The sequence below is a fragment of the Vulpes lagopus genome, chromosome 8 (genome assembly GCF_018345385.1).
Source record: "Vulpes lagopus strain Blue_001 chromosome 8, ASM1834538v1, whole genome shotgun sequence".
NCBI lineage: Eukaryota > Metazoa > Chordata > Mammalia > Carnivora > Canidae > Vulpes > Vulpes lagopus.
Window position 1 is genome coordinate 26,315,940 of NC_054831.1, and position 22,134 is coordinate 26,338,073.

At 36.3% G+C, this 22,134-nt stretch overlaps 1 protein-coding gene and 1 long non-coding RNA gene across 4 annotated transcripts in view; one reads left to right on the forward strand and one right to left on the reverse strand.

The window, feature by feature from the left end:
* The window catches only part of GLRA3 (glycine receptor alpha 3), a 175,206-nt gene that overhangs the window by 140,438 nt on the left and 12,634 nt on the right, over positions 1-22,134 (forward strand). For 2 of the 3 annotated variants that reach the window (XM_041767714.1, XM_041767715.1), the window contains 2 exons: positions 1,562-1,776; positions 17,029-17,172. In XM_041767714.1, the coding sequence (XP_041623648.1) occupies positions 1,562-1,776; positions 17,029-17,172 (359 nt within the window). Of the gene's footprint in view, positions 1-1,561; positions 1,777-17,028; positions 17,173-19,416; positions 19,462-22,134 lie in introns of all 3 variants that reach the window. The other variant, XM_041767713.1, reaches the window with a different exon arrangement.
* The window catches only part of LOC121497912, a 100,359-nt gene that overhangs the window by 40,577 nt on the left and 37,648 nt on the right, over positions 1-22,134 (reverse strand). The window lies entirely within an intron of this gene.

The window sequence follows — 22,134 nt, forward strand, 5'->3', positions numbered from 1 at the left end:
TAATTATTACTAATTTCATCATGGGATTACTTGAATAATTTTTAAATAATTTTTTTAAAGCTTTATGTATTTATTTACTTGAGAAAGAGAGAGAGAGGGAGAATGCACACATGCCCATGAGCCAGCCAGAGGGGATGGTGGGGATGGTTAGTGGGGGTAGAGGCAGAGGGCGAGGCAGTGAGAAACTTAAGCAGACTCCACAACAAGTGTAGAGTCTGATGGGCAGCTCAATCCCATGATCCTGAGGGCACAATCTGAGACTAAGATGTGGATGCCAACCAACTGTGAGACTCAGAAGCCTGAGATTACTTCAATAATTTAACAGTGGTATCTTGAAAATGTTTAAATTATTCCTGCCCTATTTCATTATTTTGTATTTTAATAGAATCTTAAAAATCTAAAGTATATTCATGTATTTCAAGAATTTTTAGGCATTTCATGTGTAGTTGATAAAAGAATCATAGTGAACTTGCATGTGTGTTTCTGATCACTAAACATCTAGGAGTGGGATCTGACTTTCCCAGAGTTTCTGAAACTTTATTAGGAATTTTAAGCCCTAGAATCTCATCCATTCCTTCAGCCAGTTGTTGTGCCTGTGAATCACGTAGCACATGACTCAAGTCACAATCCTGGAAGTTTTGCACTGAAACTTATTTAAAAATACACTAGCAATTTCCCTAGATGTGCTCTTTGATTCTCTTTCACAATTAGATCAGAGAATGCCACTTAGAAAAAGATTAGCATGTTAATTCACTGACCTTATCCTTCTTAAAATACTTAGAATAAGGAGAAAATAAAACCAAGAATTTGGTTATTCACATAAACAATTATTTTAAGGAAAGACAACATGGTCATGGTATTAGGGAGTTTAACCAGAGGATAAGCAGAGATATCAACAAAATGGTTAATTAAGACATAATTTATTCCTCTATTAATTACTTACCATAATAGAAACACCGGGCATAAATATATAGAACAAATATATCTCAGGTTTTTTTAGTAAGTGTGCTTTTAAATTATGTTCAAATTTATTAATAGAGATAACATATTTTGCTTATTTTTGCTAACAGTTTCCAAATTATAAATGCATAAGATAACTTACATAAATTACATTTAAGGAACTATTCATCTTCAATTGAACTTATCCTTTAGATAAATAAATGCAAAGGCCCCTGGAACAAATAGCACCTGGCTGTCAATAAGTACTAAAAAGTACCAGACAGAACCAATGAGGAAGGGATAGACATTTCTCTGGTCTGACTCAGAAACAATTGCTAGAAGCAAGTGAAATGATAGATTTCTGAGGACTTTCAAAGTATGAAGTGCTAACCAAATGTGAAGCAACAAGATTACATACTATTTCCTGGAAAGTGTACCCTCATGTTGCTTCCAGATGCTAACAGAAAAATATTTTTCAGAAATCAATTTGCATACATGCTCTAGAATCCCTTTTCATCAGAATGGAAAATTCTAGGGCAAAATGTGGGAAGAAATGTGACATTTGATGTCATAACAAAGACCTATTTTTACCAACCGCTGCATTTGTTTCACAATCAATTAGGAAAATTTACGTGTATAGAAGTGCGATTCCATCTGGAACGACAAATGGGATACTATCTGATCCAGATGTACATTCCCAGCCTCCTGATTGTTATTCTATCATGGGTTTCGTTCTGGATCAATATGGATGCTGCACCCGCCAGGGTAGCCTTGGGGATAACTACTGTGCTGACTATGACCACCCAGAGCTCAGGATCACGAGCTTCCTTACCAAAGGTAAGTGTACCAAATGGACATACACATGTATTGGTGCCTATACATATATTTGTGCAAATACTTATCGATAAAGAATATGGGACGCCTGGGTGGCTCGGCGGTTGAGCGTCTGCCTTTGCTCGGGCGTGGTCCTGGAGTCCCAGGATCGAGTCCCACGTCCTGCTTCCTGCAGGGAGCTGCTTCTCCCTCTGCCTGTGTCTCTGCCTCTGCCTCTCTCTCTCTCTCTCTCTCTCTCTCTCTCTCATGAATGAATAAATAAAGTCTTAAAATGAAAAAAAAAAAAAAGAATATTTTGGGCAGCCCGGGGGCGGGGCGGGGGGCTCAGCGGTTTAGCGCCGCCTTCAGCCAAGAGTGTGATCCTGGAGACCCCAGATCGAGTCCTGAATTGGGGTCCCTGCATGGAGCCTGCTTCTCCCTCTGCCTGTGTCTCTGCCTCTCTCTGTGTGTGTCTCTCATGAATAAATAAAATCTTTTTTAATAATAAAGATTATTTTTACATAGAAAACTCACATACATATATAATCATCAACTTTTATCATATTGTATGGGTGTGCTATGGTAATCTACTTACTATTAGGACTAACACAATAATGAACATTTATATGATGCATGGTATATTCATGAATATATGTGGGTGTGGATATGCATAGCTTTACACATATTTTGCATTTTTTCTTAGTATAAATACTTAGAAGTGGAAATATTGCACTGATGGCTGTATATATTGGTGTGAATTGCCAAATGTCCCTCCAGAAAAATTTACAACAGTTACATGTCCAAGGTATAGTATGAGGGAGCCCATAGTGCTGTATATAGCACTTACTATTTGTGTGTGTGTGTGTGTGTGTGTGTGTGTGTGTGTGTGTGTTTGTCCCTCCTGGCTTTTAGGCTGTCATAGGTCAACAAAAAGGAAAGTTTATCTAATATGATTTTAGTCCACGTGAGCTGCCAGAATTAAAATAAACTGTTCTCTCTGTGACATTATAAAAAAACAAAAACAAAAACAAACAAACAAACAAAAACACAACACGGTATTTCTTTTTACAGCATATGCTGAAATAAAGCATAGGAAGCTCTTTCTTAATTCATTTAGCAAATAACAATAGAAAATTATTTTCCTCTCCTAAATGACATCTAAGAAAAATTTCTACTATCTAAATTAAGTAATCCTGTCCAGCTTCCAACAGGCTTCACTATTATTTTCATTACAATGATGTAGATGTCATAAAATTATATTAACTTTTCTTGTGCATTTGATGCTATCTACTTGCAATGCCAAGCAAATTATAAGTCTATTGTCATGGCTTCCTTAAGTCTTACCATGAATTGCATTGTATAATTCAATTTATTAGATTAAAATACCTAAATAAATACAAGTTGATGGCAGCTCATTTTATCACTAAAAAAGTTACTTCACAAAGGAAGAACTTGATATTTAACAATGCTCACACTGCCTAAATAAAATTTAATGGTTGTCTTGCAAAATAAAGTCTACTTTTATTAACATTTAATTGAATTTTCAAAATGATCCATATCAACGACTGCTTTATAAAATACTGTTCAAATGGAAATTATAAATCTGCTTATAAGATTAAACTAATAAGTATCAATGCTTATTTATATATGTGTAAATGTTTCAAGGACTCTGAGTAATAGTTGAAGTCCCATAGTCAATTTGGAAAGAAAATTGCCAGTTTACTCATTCATTTTCCTCAAATGCTAAATGGAAATAAAAGCTCATTCATTCTGTAGGTTGTCAACCAAAGAAGAGAACAAAATGCTCCATTTCAGAAAGCTACAGCTTCTATGAGACACAATATAAAGACAATTTTTAAATACAAACATTAAGGCATTATCAGAAGAGCATAGAGATCAGAGTGGAAGAAGCAGAAATAAAGCAACACATTTAAAAAAACATATCAGAGTGGAGACACAAGTTTGTTTTTTAAAGGAAAGACAATATTGAGGTGACTTCATACTTTTTATTTTTCTTTTTTTTTCATACTTTTCCTAAAGACCTAGGAAAGATTTTTCAGAAATCATTAATTTCACTGTGATCTCAGGAATAAATTTTCGACCATGTGCTCAATTATATACACAGATGTACACAAGCCTTTACATCTCTCAGACCATAGAAACAATGACCACTGGAAATGTGATAATAGATTTATTTCTGACCCACAAAAATAATTGACTAACAAAATGATATCTTAAGAGAAAGTGACTATATCATTTTAGGTTTTGCGATAATTAAGGAATGGGAGGTTGAGAATATTCAGTTATGTACATCAGAATTCGGGAAGGTAGACACTGAAGACCCAGGATAAAAACAAGAATTAATCTATTGGAAGAGACCACTCCAAAAAGTAGAAAATCTCTTGAAAAATATTATTATGATTCTGTGATTTGGGAAGGCTAGAAAGGCAAGAGGGAAGGCCCACACTTGCCTTTAGGAACAGGTGGCTAAATCATATACCTTGGGACCTGCTATATTCTCAATCTCACAAAAGAACCCTCAGATGTCTAAAAGTCTTGCCACTGAAATATCCACCATTCTCCTACTAACAAAATCTAGGAAGTGGGGAAACAAAATTAAATTCAAGAAACCAATAGAGGATTATCAGACAGAGGAGGAAGAAACAATAAATCATTAATTTATGATAATTGCTCAGTGTTCTGTCAAAGCTATTTGCCAATACATCTCCTGTAGGATACAAAGGAGTTTGGAAATCATCAAATAAGACTCAGGGTAGAAAATTTCAAAGGGGGATCCCTGGGTGGCGCAGCGGTTTAGCGCCTGCCTTTGGCCCAGGGCACAATCCTGGAGACCCGGGATCGAATCCCACGTCGGGCTCCTGGTGCATGGAGCCTGCTTCTCCCTCTGCCTGTGTCTCTGCCTCTCTCTCTCTCTCTCTCTCTCTCTCTCTCTCTCTCTCCATCTGTGTGTGTGTGTGTGACTATCATAAATAAATAAAAAAAAAGAAAAAAAAAAAGAAGATTTCAAAGGATATACCTTACTTAACCAGCACCTTAAGAACGACAGAGCTGAGATTCCACTCAGATATTTCCTGTTGCATTGCCCTCTACAGTGTCATAATAAATCAAGCATGTAATGGCCCAAAACAAGAAGACATATGTGATTCATTTCTTGGAACATGAAGCTATTTGGCATTTCTGCAGTGCCTGCATTAGGTGACCAGAAAGGAGTGACAGTACATTCTATCACCAGCAATTGTTCAAAGTTGTGTAATGTTAGGGACATCCCCTAACACTGTGTTCTTGAAGCAGAATGAGTGAGAAAAAATGGTGATGATCATAAGCCATGTCAATGGAGGGTTTTTAAAACTTTTATAAAGATTAGATTTATTCTGAGTGGATTTTGGATGGATTTTAATGAGAGGATTAATCATTCTGACTTTTATTTGAAGATTAGATATAAGGGGTAGAGTAGAAATGGAAGTATAGAAACTGCCAAGCAAACTATTGTAATCTAGGCTGGCTAGATTGGTAGCAGTAAAGGTGGAGAGTAGCAGATGGATTTAGAAAGAGGTGGGCATTTTAAAGAAAATGTATTTGGAAGTGAAATAGACATGATTTGCTCATGAACTGGACCTTGAGGAGTAAGGGAAAAGGCAGGAGTCAATGGTGGCATTCAGGTAACTGGGCAAGTAATGGTAATAATTAATGAGGAAGGTTGGGGGAGGTAACTGATCTATGGTTGAACATATTAACTCTGAGATGTTTATAAAACAGCCACGTGGAATGGTCAAAAAGTCAGAACTTGAGAAGTTTTGACAGGGACACTCATGCCTCAGACTTCAGGAAATAAAACTATAGATGGATAAGGAAGCAGAATAGGGATAATTTTTCTAAGAATGAAAGAAATCCCAGAAAGAATAGAAAAGATGTATTTGTGGTTGGCCGTCCTCCTCCAATTGGAAATGAACCTGAATATTCAGTCTTCTCTCTCCTTTCTTTTCCCAGGGCCATTTCTCCACCCCCAACCCTCGCTCCACACCCCCTCCCCCACAGAATAGGTTAGACAGTTTTTCTAAAGGCAAGACCCACTCTAAAACTTTACTCTCAAACTCATTGAGATCTCAACATTCTGTGATTTTTTTTTTTCTTTTCAGATGTGGAAAAGCAATCCTCCCCAGAAGACTTAGGGTTAATCGGGGGTTCAAAGAGAGGATAATAACAATCATTTAATTATTTTTGAGTCTACATTTCATTTATACTTAGTTAAGATCTTGGCATTGAGAGAATTATATTTTTATTAAGTATAGAAATGGGTCAAAAAATAAATAAAAAGTATAGAAATGGGTCAGAAGAGAGAAAATCAGTAGAAGGGATAAAATATAATTTTAATTTAGAAACTATAGGTTCTAGCAAGACTCCACACCAGGGAATTCTGGGTAGATCTACATTATACAGCAATATCATATACACTTTATCCTTTCTTTCCTGCTCCCAAAGAACAGTTATTTCTTATTGGGGACCTATTCCCACCTCTTTTTCATTCTCTTTTAGGGACCAACCAAGGTGCAGCTTTGTTACATGTTTTCAATTTCACATCATCTGCAGAAGTACACAAATATCACCATTACACACTAGTTTAGTATTTTAAAAATGAGTTTCTAAACTATTGTCATACCAGAGATTTTTGAACATAACATGTTAAACAGATAGACGTGTGTGCACGCCATCCACCCCCACACACACCCAGACACAAGCTTGGCAGGGGCCAGAGAATCTCTAGACTCCAAGTTCATCCAAGCCCTAGCTCTTTTTTGGGGGTGGGGGGTAAAGATTGATAGATTGATTTGACAGAGAGAGTGGGTGCTCACCTGAGCTGGTAGCAGGGGTAAAGCAGAGGGAGGGGGCAAACAGACCCAATGCTAAGTGTGGAGCCCTATGAGGGCTCAGTCTCAGGACTTGAGATCATGAACTGAGCTGAAGCCAAGACTCAGGCACTTAACTAACAGAGCCATCTAGGTGCACCCAAACCCTAGCTCTTACCACAATATAGTATTGGGGCCCAAGATTATTTCTGTATAGTTAGGTTGCAATTATTCTATATAACAAATAATCCCAAGTCTCAATGGTTTACCACATCTATACTTGCTCACAGGCTTGTGAGTTGCCTGTGATTCTTCTAGGTTTGTCTGAGATTGGCTGACTTGGGTGGACTTAGATCTAGGCTGTGGAGTAGGCTCACATCTTCTTCCTATGTCTCCCATTGTGGGACTGTAGGTGCAGGTAGAATGCTTTTTCATGAAATATAGGAAAACAGGAAGGCAAACAGAGGCATGCAATGCTCTTGTTCAGAATTGGCACAGTCACTACTGTTAGTTTGTAAGTCTTCCCAGATCTCACAGCCAAACCCGAAATCAAGGGGTTGGGGGGAGTGTACTCCACCCACAGGGTAGCACTGGAGAGGGAAAGAGAAAAACAAGATTGTCAACAAATAATCTTGTCTACCTCAAGGACAATGATTTATTAAAACTTTCTGTCTCTGGGACACCTGGGTGGCTCAGTGGTTGACTATCTGCCTTCAGCTCAAGGTGTGATCCTGGAGTCCCAGGATGGAGTCCCACATCAGGCTCCCTGCATGGAGCCTACTTCTCCCTCTGCCTGTGTCTCTGCCTCTCTCTCTCTGGGTCTCTCATGAATAAATAAATAAAATCTTTTAAAAAAAAAAAACCTTTCTTTCTGTCTCCATTCCCAGATTGGACTCTGCCATTTTAGTAAATACTCAAGAACACAAGAGGAAAAAATGAGATGGAGAGAGGAAAGAGGGAGGGATTTCTGGAAAGTTCTATGTAAATTTCTCCCACTCTGCCCCCACCACTATGGTCATCTCATTTGGAGCAGAGCTACTAAATGTTAGAAAATAAGAAACACTTGAAATTTCAAATGTGAATAATCAATTACATATTTCACAGAAGCTCAAAAGCCTGTAGCCTATGAAAATCTCAAATTCTACACAAAAAGTTGTTTATCTTGAATAAGTTATTTTAATTTTTCCCCCTTAAGTTTGTGAAACACATCAGGAGTATTTTTTTGAGAGAACAAAAGATCTTTTATATATTTCTATCCTCAAAGCCTATTCAGTATAGGATATATGTCACCTGAGTAAATATCATGCAGATATTTAAAGATAAGAAATTTTAAACATTTACTTAGTACTTGAATCTTGAGTAACAAGAGAGTCTGCCATTCTTTTCATGTCTTTCTAAAGACAATGTAAAAGCTAAATTGAGTTACTCTTGTATAGTATCATTTTTCCCCTGAGAATACCAAATTAATGAAAAAAAATAAACGTTCAATATATCTACCTTACAGTGTAATAAAAACATTGGTTTTAGAAGATGTAACAAAGATAACTTTTATATTAAGGTTTTACTCTTTCTAAAGACATCGGCTATAGAAATGATTACAACTGTTAGAAAATATCGATTGAACTCTTATATTTTTATTTGGATGCTATGGTTGTATGGGCATACAAAGATCTATATGTGAGATTACATTGAATGAAAAGGCAGAGATGTGAAGGAAATTGAGGATCTATACTCACTATTGTTTTATTATGTAATTAGTTCTCATTCTCAAAAAAGAAAAAAAGTACTCTGCAGTTTTAAAGGAGAGACAGTAAGCTGTAAATGCCAACAATAATATAAATGAGAGAGAGGGGCTGCATAATAATCCTATTAATATAGCAATAACTATTACTGTCAGTAATGTTTTGGTCCTTGCCATTTAAATGCAACACCCTAATATTTATTCAAAATATAATTAACTAAGATTACTTCAGTTCAGTGCAAATATGGTGCAAGGAAGTTCATTTTTAATTTCTTAAAGTGACAGAATTTTAATAATTATATTTAAATTACAATATCATATTTGATGTGAGCAATATATTTATTTTTTTAAAGTATTAAATATACTAAGAATTTGGTTTCATGTTAGATTCACTTAGGGAAAAGAGAGAAAAAGAAAAAAAGTTTAGAAAATGAAAGAATCATTTGTTCATTCTCTTTTTGTTAAAAATCACAGACCATAATGCATGTGAATGTCATTCAATTTTGTTAGTGTTTTTTTCTGGAAAAAAATGACATAAGAACTCTATAGAACATAATAATGCTTATATTCCTTTCTCTATATTATAAAACATTTTTAGAGTGAAAAAGACAAGGCCTTGCAGTAACTAGTTCTGCATACACAAATGATAATTCATCGAGCTGATCTCTTCTTAGATTATCACATGGCAGGTAGGCAGTGATTTCCTGGCTCACAAAAACACTTCATTATAATTAATGGAAGAGTGTTGTTGAGGGGACTTTCATTATATTTCAGAGGATAAAATGTTTTCCTGATCTAGTTTTGCTTCCTTAGAGCAGCTAGTTTGTTTTTATATGGTAAATGCAATGCTCATGTCCCCTTTTCAACATTCTCCCCTAGAGTTGTTTGTCAGATTTTAGAACTGTCAAATAAAGAGGGCCTTACAATATGTATTCTGCATACTGATTTTAGTCTTAACTATCAGATAAAAGTTAGAGACTGCAATATTAAAGTGCAGAGAGTATTCGTACTTAGTGTGTTTACAGTCGTTGATATGTAGCCATAGCCTAAAAGGAAGCAGCCTAAAAACTGGATGACAAAAAAGAATAGTTAATTTTATGGGCTTTGGAGCCAGATGAGTTGTATTCAAATCTAGCTATGCAACTTGGTAGCTGTCTTAATCAATTCAGGCTCCTGTAACTGAAGACCATAGAGTAGGTGACTTAAAGACCACAGACAGGGATCCGTAGGTGGCGCAGCGGTTTGGAGCTTGCCTTTGGCTCAGGGCGCGATCCTGGAGACCAGGGATCGAATCCCACATCGGGCTCCCGGTGCATGGAGCCTGCTTCTCCCTCTACCTGTGTCTCTGCCCCTCTCTCTCTCTCTCTCTGTGTGTGACCATCATAAATAATAAATAAAAAAAAATTAAAGACCACAGACATTTAATCTCACAATTCTGGAATCTGAGAAGTCCAAGATCAAGACACTGGCAAATTCAGTGTCTAGTGAGAACTTCCCTCCTGACTCATATATGGTGATTCCCCTGGCCATGTCTCCTCATGGTAGAGTGACAAAGGAGTTCCCTGGGACCCTTTCTCCAAGAGCACTAACCTCATTCATGACTCTACCCTCACAACCCGATCATCTTCCAAAGGCCCCATCTCCTAATACCATCCCCTTGGGGGTTAGATTTCAACATCTGAATTTTGGAAGAACATACTCAGTCCATAATAGTCGCTATGTGATAAGTTATTTCACTTAAACAAGTTGTTTTATTGTGCCTAAATCTTTAAAATGGGAATACTTTCCTCCGTGGTTGTGAGGACTAAGGATGTTAGTTTTAGAAAACCACTAAGAAGACTCAGTAGTTCTATGGTGGGCACTATCAGGAACATTTCCTGGCATGTGAATTATTATAATTACTTCTCTAATAACAAATGGCCAGTGATTTGAAGTGATTCCACAGGACTCCATCAGTTCAACATGACCTGAGAGCACACAGTATGATGAGTGCATCTAAAGGTCCTAGAAACACAAAGATGAATAAGACTTGGCCTTTGTCTTAGCTCAAGGGATATATTAGCCTAAAAAGAGAAAGATACATAAGTGGATAAGGTCAGTCCAGTGGAGCAAGGTCAATTATAGGATGAGTTATTTGGTGTTTGCTTAGACACAGTTTGTTAAAATATCAGTATAGATATTTCACTTTGAAATCTTCAAGAACATGTTCATTTTTATATCCTCTTAGTCAACATTTTTGAAAAATAGAAAGCACTTAGGGATTGTGGAATAGAATAATTAACTGAAGGTGGGACATGCAAGTGACAGCAGTCACCTTGTAAGACCTGCTTACAAATAAATATAATTACAACTGTAGTGAGTGAACTGAGAAAAGGTTTCTATGAGGAAAGGGGAGGTAGGAAGCTAAGAAAGGCTGTCCTGGCATTTGGAAAAAGCTCCTTAATAATATGTTGTCTAAGCTGAGACCTGATGGACAAAGGGCAGTTACCCAAAAGAAGGAGTATTTTAGACAGAAATCACAGAAATAAAAGCTGCTGTCAATTGATTGTCAATTGCTTCCAGTTTCCAAAAAAAAAATCAAAGAAGGGAAGAATAATTACCATAATAAGCAAGTAAGAAAGTGGCATAAGATGGTAATTATCATATCCTCAGAGGCCTGACCATCCCCACCTAACATAGTCTCCTTTGCCCTGTCCCTCTCTTCCCATTACCCCATTGTGACTTCTCTACTGCACTTTTTAAAATTATCTTTGTATTTCTATTGTATGTTTTTCCCAAATTAAATATAAGTTCCATTGAAGATGGATCTTATTTATATTCCCCATCTCCATAACTGCAACACTGAAAACCAAACCTGGGTACCTCAATGGTGTTCAATAAACGTTGAATGAAAAAAAAAAAGACTGAATGCCTATGGTAAGAAAAGTAAGCGGGTGGCAAATCATGAAGGGCTTTAGACACCATAAAACAGATTTAAGACTCTCAATTTAATTGAAAGCAAATGAAGAATTTTAAGGAGAAGGAGTGAGATTTGCATTTTAAAATAATCATTTATTATTATGTCATGGATAGATTTGAGGGACTGAGGAACAGATTATTGTGGTTGAGGTCAATGGGACAACAGTAGGAAGGATGGAAAAGGATAAATTTGAGAAGTAGCAAGAAAGTATCATTTACAGGGCTGAATCTGAAATGAGAGAAGGAGAGGACCCCTAATGTGAAGGTGAACAACAGTAGACATAGTGTAACCTTTCAATGAGGAGGAAGAGACAATTGTGTCTGTTTGCTCTTTGTTTGGTGGAGTCTGGTAGAGATTCATAACTTTTGGTTTTAGTCAGAGTAAATTTGATGTGCCAAAGACTTCCAAAAGGTGCAATCAAGTAAGAACCAGGCTAGAGAAGGATCCAGTCAGCCAAGAGAGATTTGGCAGCCATAAGCACAGAGGAGAAATTGAACCTATGGTAATAGATGAGGTTGACTAGTGAGGAGCTTCAGTCAGAATAGAAGACTGCCTGGACTCTATCCCTGAGGAACTCAGGACGAGGAGGATGGCCTACACAGCACAGTGGGGTGGAGCTGAGGGAGGGAAACCTGAAAAACATGGGTCATGGGATCCATGAGAAGAGTGCTCCAAGAAGGAAGCAGTCTTCAATATGGTGGCTTTGAACAGGTCTCTAGGACAAAGGTCCTCCTGACTGGTGCATCTAATTAGTAAACATTTAGGTTTTATTTTCTCATATTTTTATATTCAAGGAGTAATATTGAGGAGAGATTGTTCCTTAAAATTGAATCAGGGTTTCAACAGCACACTGGACAATGGTACTGTTGACAAGGTGGTCCCAAAAGACAGCAACCAGAAGGGGCTGGAAAGAAGGTGATAATTCTGAATCACATGGGGTATGTTGTATGTCATGAGTACATTGGGCATGTGTCGGAGTAAGGACTGCTGTCCTTATTTTAGTTTTGAGCCTTAGAGTTCCAAACTTCCCAGGTCCCAAGTTTGCTGTATTTGGATGAGTAGTGAGGGTGAAGGAGGAGAAAAAAGTTGAAATTGAAGGAGGTCAGAGGAAAGGATGAAGACAGTAGACCCTTTGGAGTGAACACTTGGGAGTTATTCACAGTCAGCAGAATCCTGGCAGTCATAAAAGATGTTTGCATATCTCTGATCTCATTGAAAATATTCATTGGATTAATATGGAAATTAAATTTCTGATTTATCTCTGGTTCATGTCATTATAGATTCAGGTTGTTGAAGAATGAGCACATACTTTATGAGTCATATTCTTCCAGGAATGGTGTGGCTTGAGACAGCACTTTTGAAATCTGTATTATATCTTTCAGGACAGTATGTATTTGAGGGCAGCCAAAGATTTCTAGCATAACTGCAGAACTTATGAGGTTTAAATCTATATTTTATAAACAACTGGACACTTAGCACAGCACTGGAATTAAATGAGGGCATACCTGTCTTTACTCAGTAAAGGTCATTCTGATCAACAGAAATTACACTTAAAAAAGGAGGACAGGGATCCCTGGGTGGCGCAGCGGTTTGGCGCCTGCCTTTGGCCCAGGGCGCGATCCTGGAGATCCGGGATCGAGTTCCACGTTGGGCTCCCGGTGCATGGAACCTGCTTCTCCCTCTGCCTGTGTCTCTGCCTCTCTCTCTCTGTGTGTGTGACTATCTTGAAAAAAAAAAAAAAAAGGAGGATATGCAGAGGACTCTTTTGTTTGCATATTTCATATGTAAATTGACACCATTGGAAATGTCAAGAAATGGCCTCTTTTTTTTTAAAAAAGATTTTATTTATTTATTCATGATATATATATATATATATATATATATATATATATATATATATAGAGAGAGAGAGAGAGAGAGAGAGAGGCAGAGACACAGGCAGAGGGAGAAGCAGGCTCCATGCACCGGGAGCCCGACGTGGGATTCGATCCCTGGTCTCCAGGATCGCGCCCTGGGCCAAAGGCAGGCGCCAAACCACTGCGCCACCCAGGGATCCCCGAAATGGCCTCTCTTTAAAAGAGAATTAATCCAATCCAAGGTATTAACAGACCATCACTTCAAAAAGTGAATCTCCACATGAATCATCATCTGTGATTCATTCTTCCCTCGTATTTTAACATTTTACACTTTCATTTATCTGTCCATTTATTTAGCAAATATGTACACATTTGCTAAACACTGTTGTGGTGGCAATCAACTCAGAGATGACATCTGCCCTCAAAGAGTTCACAGTCTAAACAGAAAGAAAACAAGCATAAGCAATTACAATGCACTGTGGTCAAGTTAGCACACAAGTGCCATGGGATTCTGAACCAGACTTGGGCAGTCAAGCCTGAGACTGAAAAGGCCAAATGAGAAGAGGGAGAGAGAGGTTTGTCCTTACTTTATTTATTGCTCCCCCAAACATAGATTACCCCTGAATAGTGAGCCACTTTTCCTCACCACAACCTAAATTTGATCAAGATTTCCACAGGTTGACATTGACAAAAACACCACTAAATATTAAGAATGAAGAAAGAAAAAAAATGCAGAATATACAAACAACTACAGAAATGATCAGATTTCAAAGTGTAAGGTTTTGATCCTAAAGATAACTATACATTGAGTCAAAGAAGTAGTTAGGGGTCTTTGCTTACATCTAATCTAGAGTTCTGCTCTGCTGGATCCACACCATCTTGAGGAAGGGACATTTATTTCTATCACTGGGGAAGCAAAGTTTTAGGTAATTGTCTATTTCCCAGGAAAAAGTGGGGGAAAAAACACTTCACGTAAATGTATCTTATTCTTAACCTGATTCCTGGCAAATGAGAGAATTTTTTTCCCCTATGTCTAATTGACATTCTTAATGTACCCAACAAAATGAACTGGCTCTTGCTTATAGTACAAAAAGGTGGTGATTTTACCAATATCACTTTCATGATATAACACCATGTGTGATACAGACACATATACAATAAGAAAGGATGCTGAAGCTTCCAGAAAATTTTCATCCTTAAGCAACTGACGTATACAGCAATATTTGTCTAATTAGATCCTCAAATGACTGCCCCCTTAAGCTGAGAGAAAAATTAAAGCAGTTTTTTAAATGTTACTAAATTGTTCCCTCCAAAGGTCTTCAATATATATGAATCTATTTCTAGGAAATAGGAACATATTTCTTCCTTTTATGTTTCCCTTTCACTTCTTTGTGTATTTTTTCCCTTTAAAATAGTTATAATAATAATAATAATAATAATAATAATAATAATAATAATTCTTTGTTCTTTCTGTTCTTTTTTTCCTTTCTTTATCTTCTCTTCCTTACCTTTGAGGAGGTAGTCAGGGTGAAGGAGGTCACCTGGGGCTGGCAGGACCTGGATCCATGGGTTGAGGAGATGGTCAGGACCAAGGTGGCCAGTGGAGTCTTTGGGTGTGAGGCCAGAGCCAATGATGGGCTAAGGGGAGCTAATGGGGCTCAGGCTGGAAGTGGCCAGCAGAATTAAGATATTAGTTCCATACAGGAAGACTCTTCAAATATATGTTAAAGATAATCAAAGACAAACTTGTCACTGAGAAAGTGTTACATGCATTAAAAAAAGGTGAAAGCTAGAATTAACCCTGTGGAATTACATTGGAGTTAGAGATGCCAGTGTGAACTCATGTTTTTAAATACAGATAGATAGATGATAGCTAGATACACAAAAGGGGCACCTGGGTGGCCCAGTTGGTAAGCATTTGACTCTTGATTTTGGCTCAGGTCATGATCTCGGGGTCTTGAGATACATTAGTTATGTGTGTGTGTGTGTGTGTGTGTGTGTGTGTGTGTGTGTGTAATCCCTAACTCTGTTAAGAGGGCCTAGAAATAGTAATACCTAGGAAACAACGAACACACCCAATGCCCAGATCCTCAGTTTCTAAAAGCTGAAGAAATCTTTCTAAGAAAAAGATTCTAGGTGAAAGGTCTTAATCAAGGACTGGAATACAAAATTACAGATGAGTCAGGAAGGCCTTGTGCCAGAAAGTAAGAAAGTACTGAAATTATGATGGAGACTTGCCAAAAGCATGTTTCTAGGGGCTCCTACTGATCCAATCTGTATAATGTGAGCATCAAAATAGTGATGCTAATGTTTTATAACTAATTGAACAAAATCGTTATTTATTAGTCTCTACTGATATAGATAAAGGAATGTGGGAGACAGAAACTTTCCTTACTGTAGAATGCTACCTAATAAATGTGGATGGGATGATGGAATCAGAAAGCTCACATTTGGAAATCATCACTATAATAATAATTGATTCAGACAAAAATCATCAGTGTCTAAAAGATGAAAGTTTAAGGAGTAAGAAGATATTATGTAGTTTCAAATAACCTCCACCCAAGGGTAATGGGTAAATTTATAATAGAGAAACCTGGTAGGCAACACTTTAACCAACTGATCAATGTTGAGTGCGGTCTGATATGGTATACTGTGAAGAACAGGGCATCCCTGTTCCTACTAAAATCCCGTAACCTGAGTCTAAAATGAGGAAACATCAGATAAACCAAAAATAGGAGACACTCAAAAAATATCTAGTCTGCACTCATTCAAAATATCAAGGTCACAGTAGGCGAGAAAAGACGGACCCAAGTATTCTAAACTGAAGACACTGAAGCCTAAAGAGATACGATGCCAAAACGCAACACATACTTCTTTTTTTTTAATTTTTATTTATTTATTTATGATAGTTACAGAGAGGGGGGGGCGGGCAGAGACATAGAGGGAGAAGCAGGCTCCATGCACCGGGAGCCCGATGTGGGACTCGATCCCAGGTCTCCAGGATCGTGCCCTGGACCAAAGACAGGCGCCAAACCGCTGCGCCACCCAGGGATCCCGCAACACATACTTCTATATTAAATCCTGGACTGGATGGAAAAATGTTTTTCTGCTAAAAATGCCATTGTTGGGACAATTGCCGAAATAAGAATGGGCTTTTTTAGGATTAGATGGTAGGGTTTTATTAACGTCAATCTGATTTTGTTAGGTGTACTAGAGTTATGTAGGAGGAGATTGTCTTTTTCTTTCAGAAAATACACATAGGTATTTTGGGGTAACAGGGCATGATGTCTGTAAATTATACTCAAATAGTTCAAGAGATAGAGACAAATATAACATTTGGTCAAATGTTAACAACTGGAGGACTTGGGAGGGTTTTTATGGTTTGTTTTTTATTTTTATTATTATTATTTTGGACTATTTTGCAACATGTTTGTCAATGCTAAAATTATTTCAAAATGAAAAAAATAGTAAATAAAATATGGAACTAAAAGGTAAATGGCATTATCTATATTTCAAAGTACAAAATTTATAATTTTTTGAGCATTATCCTATGCTACACTGAAGGTAAAGTCACACTTCAATTTATTTTTTCTTCATCAGATGTTTGGTCTTGTGCCTCATTGGACAACAATTTTTAGCAAAACATACCCAGTTTGTAATATATGACTAATATACAAACTTGCATAATTGATTTCTAAAAAATCACTTATTAAGTTAAAAAAAAGTCTTGGTCTTTCTGCTTTCTTTTTCAAGTTGATATAAATGGTATAATTTAGAATCAGACATTCAGTTTTGTTCTCAATGGAAACAATAATACAACTCAATTTGCTCACTCTCTCTTTCTCTCTTTTCTAGGTTTCTTATGTCAAAGCGATTGACATTTGGATGGCAGTATGCCTCCTTTTTGTGTTTTCAGCACTTCTGGAATACGCAGCTGTAAATTTTGTATCAAGACAACACAAAGAACTTCTGCGATTTCGACGGAAGAGAAAGAATAAGGTACATGATTTTTTTTTTTTAAGGTACATGATTAAATGCATTGGGTTCGGAGGGATACTGATTTTCACCAGAAAGTAAATTTGTTAAATTTAATACAGTGGTGCAGAGAGGAAATGGAGTCTGGGAACCAAAGGATATGAATTTTCCGTTGGTTTTGTCCAATCGAAACTGAAATTGTCAAAAATAGCTTCAGGAATAAAATGGTGACATCCAGTTCTACCTTACACAGCATATCTGGAGACATGAGAGCTTTATCAACCTCTTTCTAATGTATTCCCTGAAACAACACCATTTTTTGCTTCAATTAACAAAATATATAATTTCTTACCTGCAACATGAGAGTGTTCCTGATGGTCTTACTTAACATGTCATCAAATGTAGCTATTAAAGTTGTTCCCTTTATCAAGGTAATTCCTTTCATTGTTTCCATAAAAGGTTACCTATTTGTTAATGCTATGATGTTCTGTAAAACTATGTGGTCTCTCATTCATGCATACTTTCATGTTGTTAAGATATTTATTCTGAATCCCTATGGGAAACACAAGAAAGGCTATTGGTGCCTTGCTGTACCTGTTAAATGAAACCCAGAAGAAAATGTATTGATAACATCATTAGGAGACCACAGGAAGTTGTAGAAGTAATCTCAAAATTGAATTTGGATGGACAGAATGGATTTGCTCCCCTCTATTAAGACTTGTAATGTCATCTCTCATTTTGTGCACATAAGCTCCATCAACTCCCTTTCCTCTTCTGGAAGGGAGAGTTTCTATTGATCAGCATATCTAGGAGTTTACTGCTGTTAATGTGAATGTGAGAACTGACATTTAAAAGCAGATGGACTGCAACAGAGAAATGTCAAAGTTTATGCAATAGGAGAAATTATGGCCAGAATCCAATATACTGGAATATTTAAGTCAAAACATACTCAAATCTTAAAAATAATAGTCTCGTTCATATAGGTACATTTTAAAGGATTTTGAAAGGATTTAATTTTTTTAAAGGTTTCCTTTGGCTTCTGAATTATTTACTGTGATTTATATATTCATAAGATTTTTTAAAGCCCTAAGCCCATGATCTCTCAGTACCGAGCATTTAACATATTCTAAAGTAATAACAAACTCAGTCATGTCTAACTGACTCTCCCAAATCATAATAAATACCCAATTCACAGTAGTGTGGAAGGAACTTCGGGACTATGATACTCTGAGTGACACATAGACAAAAACAGTGCCCAAGCTGCTATTTGATCAAGTTGTTATGAAAATAAAAGCACATCATTTGTATATGGAAACATAATTTAATAATCTTTCTCCCCACCACACCCCCATCTACTGGTTTCTCATTCTTTGTCCCTTTCCTCTCCTTTCTCCCTCCCTGCTGCCTATCTGTTCCTCTTTCTCTCGTGACACTTGGCACTGACTGTAACACTATCACAGGACAAAAAAATTCTGTATCACAATAGGAAATCTCCTGTTTTCCTTTCCCATTAAATGACTGATGAAGACAAGTTTTCCCTTCTAATATCGTGAATCCAAAGTAAAGTAATACTTATCTCTCCTCCTCATTTTGATTTGCTTTTTCACTTTTATTTTCCACTTCTCTACCTCTCCCCCTTCCTATACAATTTAGAATGTATCAACCAGGTGCTGGGAAGTATTAGGTATGTGGTACCCAAATGGGGGCTGAGAGCTCACTCTTTCCACACCTACCATGCATCCAACAGCCACAGTTCCCAAGAGAAACAGGATAGAGTATAAGTGTAGAGGCTCAATTTTGGTTCTCCTTTAAAAAAAAAATTATCCTACCAAAGCAGCTCTTTAATTTTACTACCTGTAAGAATATCAGGGTAAATAGTGAAGCCCCTTCTTCTTTAGCTCACAGGAAGATGGCAAGATTCATTTTTCTAGTGAGTGGCTCTCCAGGAAAATATAGAAATGCAAAAATAGTAACATCTTATTATTTTCTAAAGACCAGTTGAAATATTCAAGGAGCAAATATTGTAATTGAGATTTAATGTGGGGAAAAATTGTTTTTTGGTTTTTGGGTTTTTTTGGGGGGGGTGGGTTTTTTTAAATTCATACTTTGAGGGTTGGATACTTTGCATATGTGAAAATCGAATAATTGACACACATATATGTGAAAATGATATATGCAATTTAAACCAATTGTGCAATTATATTTACTCATATATGACTTGATTCTCTGGTTTCTCAATCCCTCTTGGTCCACTTTACCTTCCCACAGACAGAAGCTTTTGCATTGGAGAAGTTTTACCGTTTCTCAGACACGGTAAATTCACTTTCTTAACTCTAAGTAGAGGAATGTGGTCATCAGTGAAAAAAGCAGACAGCATATTCTGCACCTAGGCAGTGTTTGGTGGGGAAACACAGCCCCTTGCATATTTAAAGCCAAACAACCACCATCTCCCTTCAACCAAGGATATTCTCTTTTTCAAACTCCAGTTGTCTTCCCTCACTCAGTAAAAAGATATTTAAATATTACCCTTCACCTAATCAACTGAGGTCAAAGTGATTTTTAAATATATATTAAGCAAAAATAACATATATGATTTTATAATAGTCTCCATGAAAGAAGTAGTCATTTGTTTTGACAAAATTAGTTCCAAAATTAATAGAAAATGTATTTGTACAAAGAAGTTCTAAATGCATCCTTTCTGGTCAGAAAATAGAGGCCTAAACATAAGTCAAAAATAAAATACTTTGTCCAACCTATGTATTTTTAGAATCCTTTTTTAATGTTAAGATAAGTTGAGATTCTTTATAATAAATTAATGATTTTGGTTTTGATAGCAGCATCCTTTGAAATGTTGATTACAGAGCAATCACAAGGCCACATGTCCAAGTATAGTAGCTAAATAGTTAGAAAAGTAGTCTATATTACAGCATATTGGTCGTTGGACTTGGCCACCATAATATAGCATTCAATGTTCGATTTAAACATACACAAGCCAAGAATTCAAGCTGGGGAATCACAAACAGTCCAGTCTATTAAACTAAAATTTCTGGAATAAAGTGCATTTAAAAATACCTCCCTAGATAATTCTGTTGCACATCTTGGTTAAGAAGAAATAATGTTAGATGAACAGACTGGAAACATGTTATATTCATCTAATTGAAGGATTCTCAATTTCATAGTAGGTATCTAGAGCCAGTGTTATTTATAAGCACTTACTAAGTTTTCTTATGTAATAATATGTAATCATTCAACTAATATTTTTCTACTAAATTGCATATTTGTTCCCAGCCTAGCTAGCCACTCTATTTTTTTCACCCCTGGGGGAAAAAATTCATTGGATACGACTAGTTTTACTTAATTATCGTAACTATAACTTTGAAAATTTTTTGATTGCTTTGTATTTGCATAACACAAATGGCCTCTTTGGGAGAGAATATATTTAAATTTCTGGTAACTAAGCAGTTAATGCCTATAGGAGCTTTAGTATAAAAAATATATATTTAACTAAATATTGCTTTACAAAACAATGCACAAAGAAGTCTGATGAAAAATTAGGTTTATCTCAGGAACAATCAATACATACTTATTTTTTTAAGAAGAAACAATATGGTAATGCAAATAGATTTGTTAGAAATTATACGCATTCCATTTATTTTGTAATATTCCCATCTTTGTGTAGATTTGGGGTTGATCATTTCAAGTTTTTGAAAACTGTTTTTCTCAAACTAACAACTCTCTGGGCTGACTGAATTCATCATTTAAAAAAAGTATGTATTTTTCTTAGAAACAGTATGAGCAATCTAAATCTTTAAATCAAAATAATCTAAATGAGTCTAAACATTGACCCAAAGCCCTTTATTTTCATGAGTATGGGTTTATATAGTTTTCCCAAGCACTTTAAGTTGGCAGAATAGATGAAGTAAATAAGATAACTTCAGTATAAAAAGTTTGTCACAACAAAGGACCGTACGTTGATGTAAATGTTATTCCTAGGAAAGTTTAAACTTGGTTCAGCATTGGCTTAGCATTCATATGGAATCTCTCATATCTTACTTTTTCTCTATTAAGGTACAAGCCGGTGAATCTTTGGTCTATTGTGAAAGAATACAAGTTTGCTCTTATATCCAAATTTCCCCACCCCACACTGTCATAGCCTGTTATGTGTTGGTTACCCACTGCACCATGTCATAGACGCTTATTCCCAGTGCTGTATATGTGTGGGTGTGTGCATGATATGAAAGTGTTTTGGTGAGAATTTGCTCTTCCCACATGTGATATAATTACTTTAGCCTGCAGGATTATAAAGACGTGCCATAATGTTTCTGAATATATGTTATTTGTTGAGATAAATGGATTTAGGGTTGCATTTCACGTAGCTTCTTCTGCATCACGAGGTAATGATGCAATGGTTTGCAGAGATAAAACATTCACATGGTATTCTAACACTTTTATCTTCCTGATTTATTGTATATTTAATTATTATTTACATACTCAAATAAAATAAAAAAGGACTCTGAGTTCTAGATTTGAGAAACAATGATCAAGTTTCTATTCTGCAAGGCACGATGGTCATCTTCTTAAGATTAAGATATCATTGACTAAAAAAAAAAAAAAAAAAAAAAGATATCATTGACTACATTTTGACTACCTGTACAAAAAACTTGTCATTATTTATTGCCTTACATATTTACATGCTGTCTTACTTCAAAAATAACTCAAGGTAACTTCTAAGAATAACAAATAATTGTTTTTTTCTGCCCTCCACAGTTTTTCAGCCCTATTGTCTTAGGGCAAACACAAATATATATGGAAACTCTTTTGAAGGAATGAGGCTCTACATAGTTGAAAGCAATGTGGCACCCATATATTCTAAATTACTTCATAACATTTCCATCCTAGGAATATTATGGGGTATAAGATATTATTTTAGTAAGAAAATGTTTCCTATAAATTTCTGACATGCCTAAGGAAAAGCAGTTTTCCAAT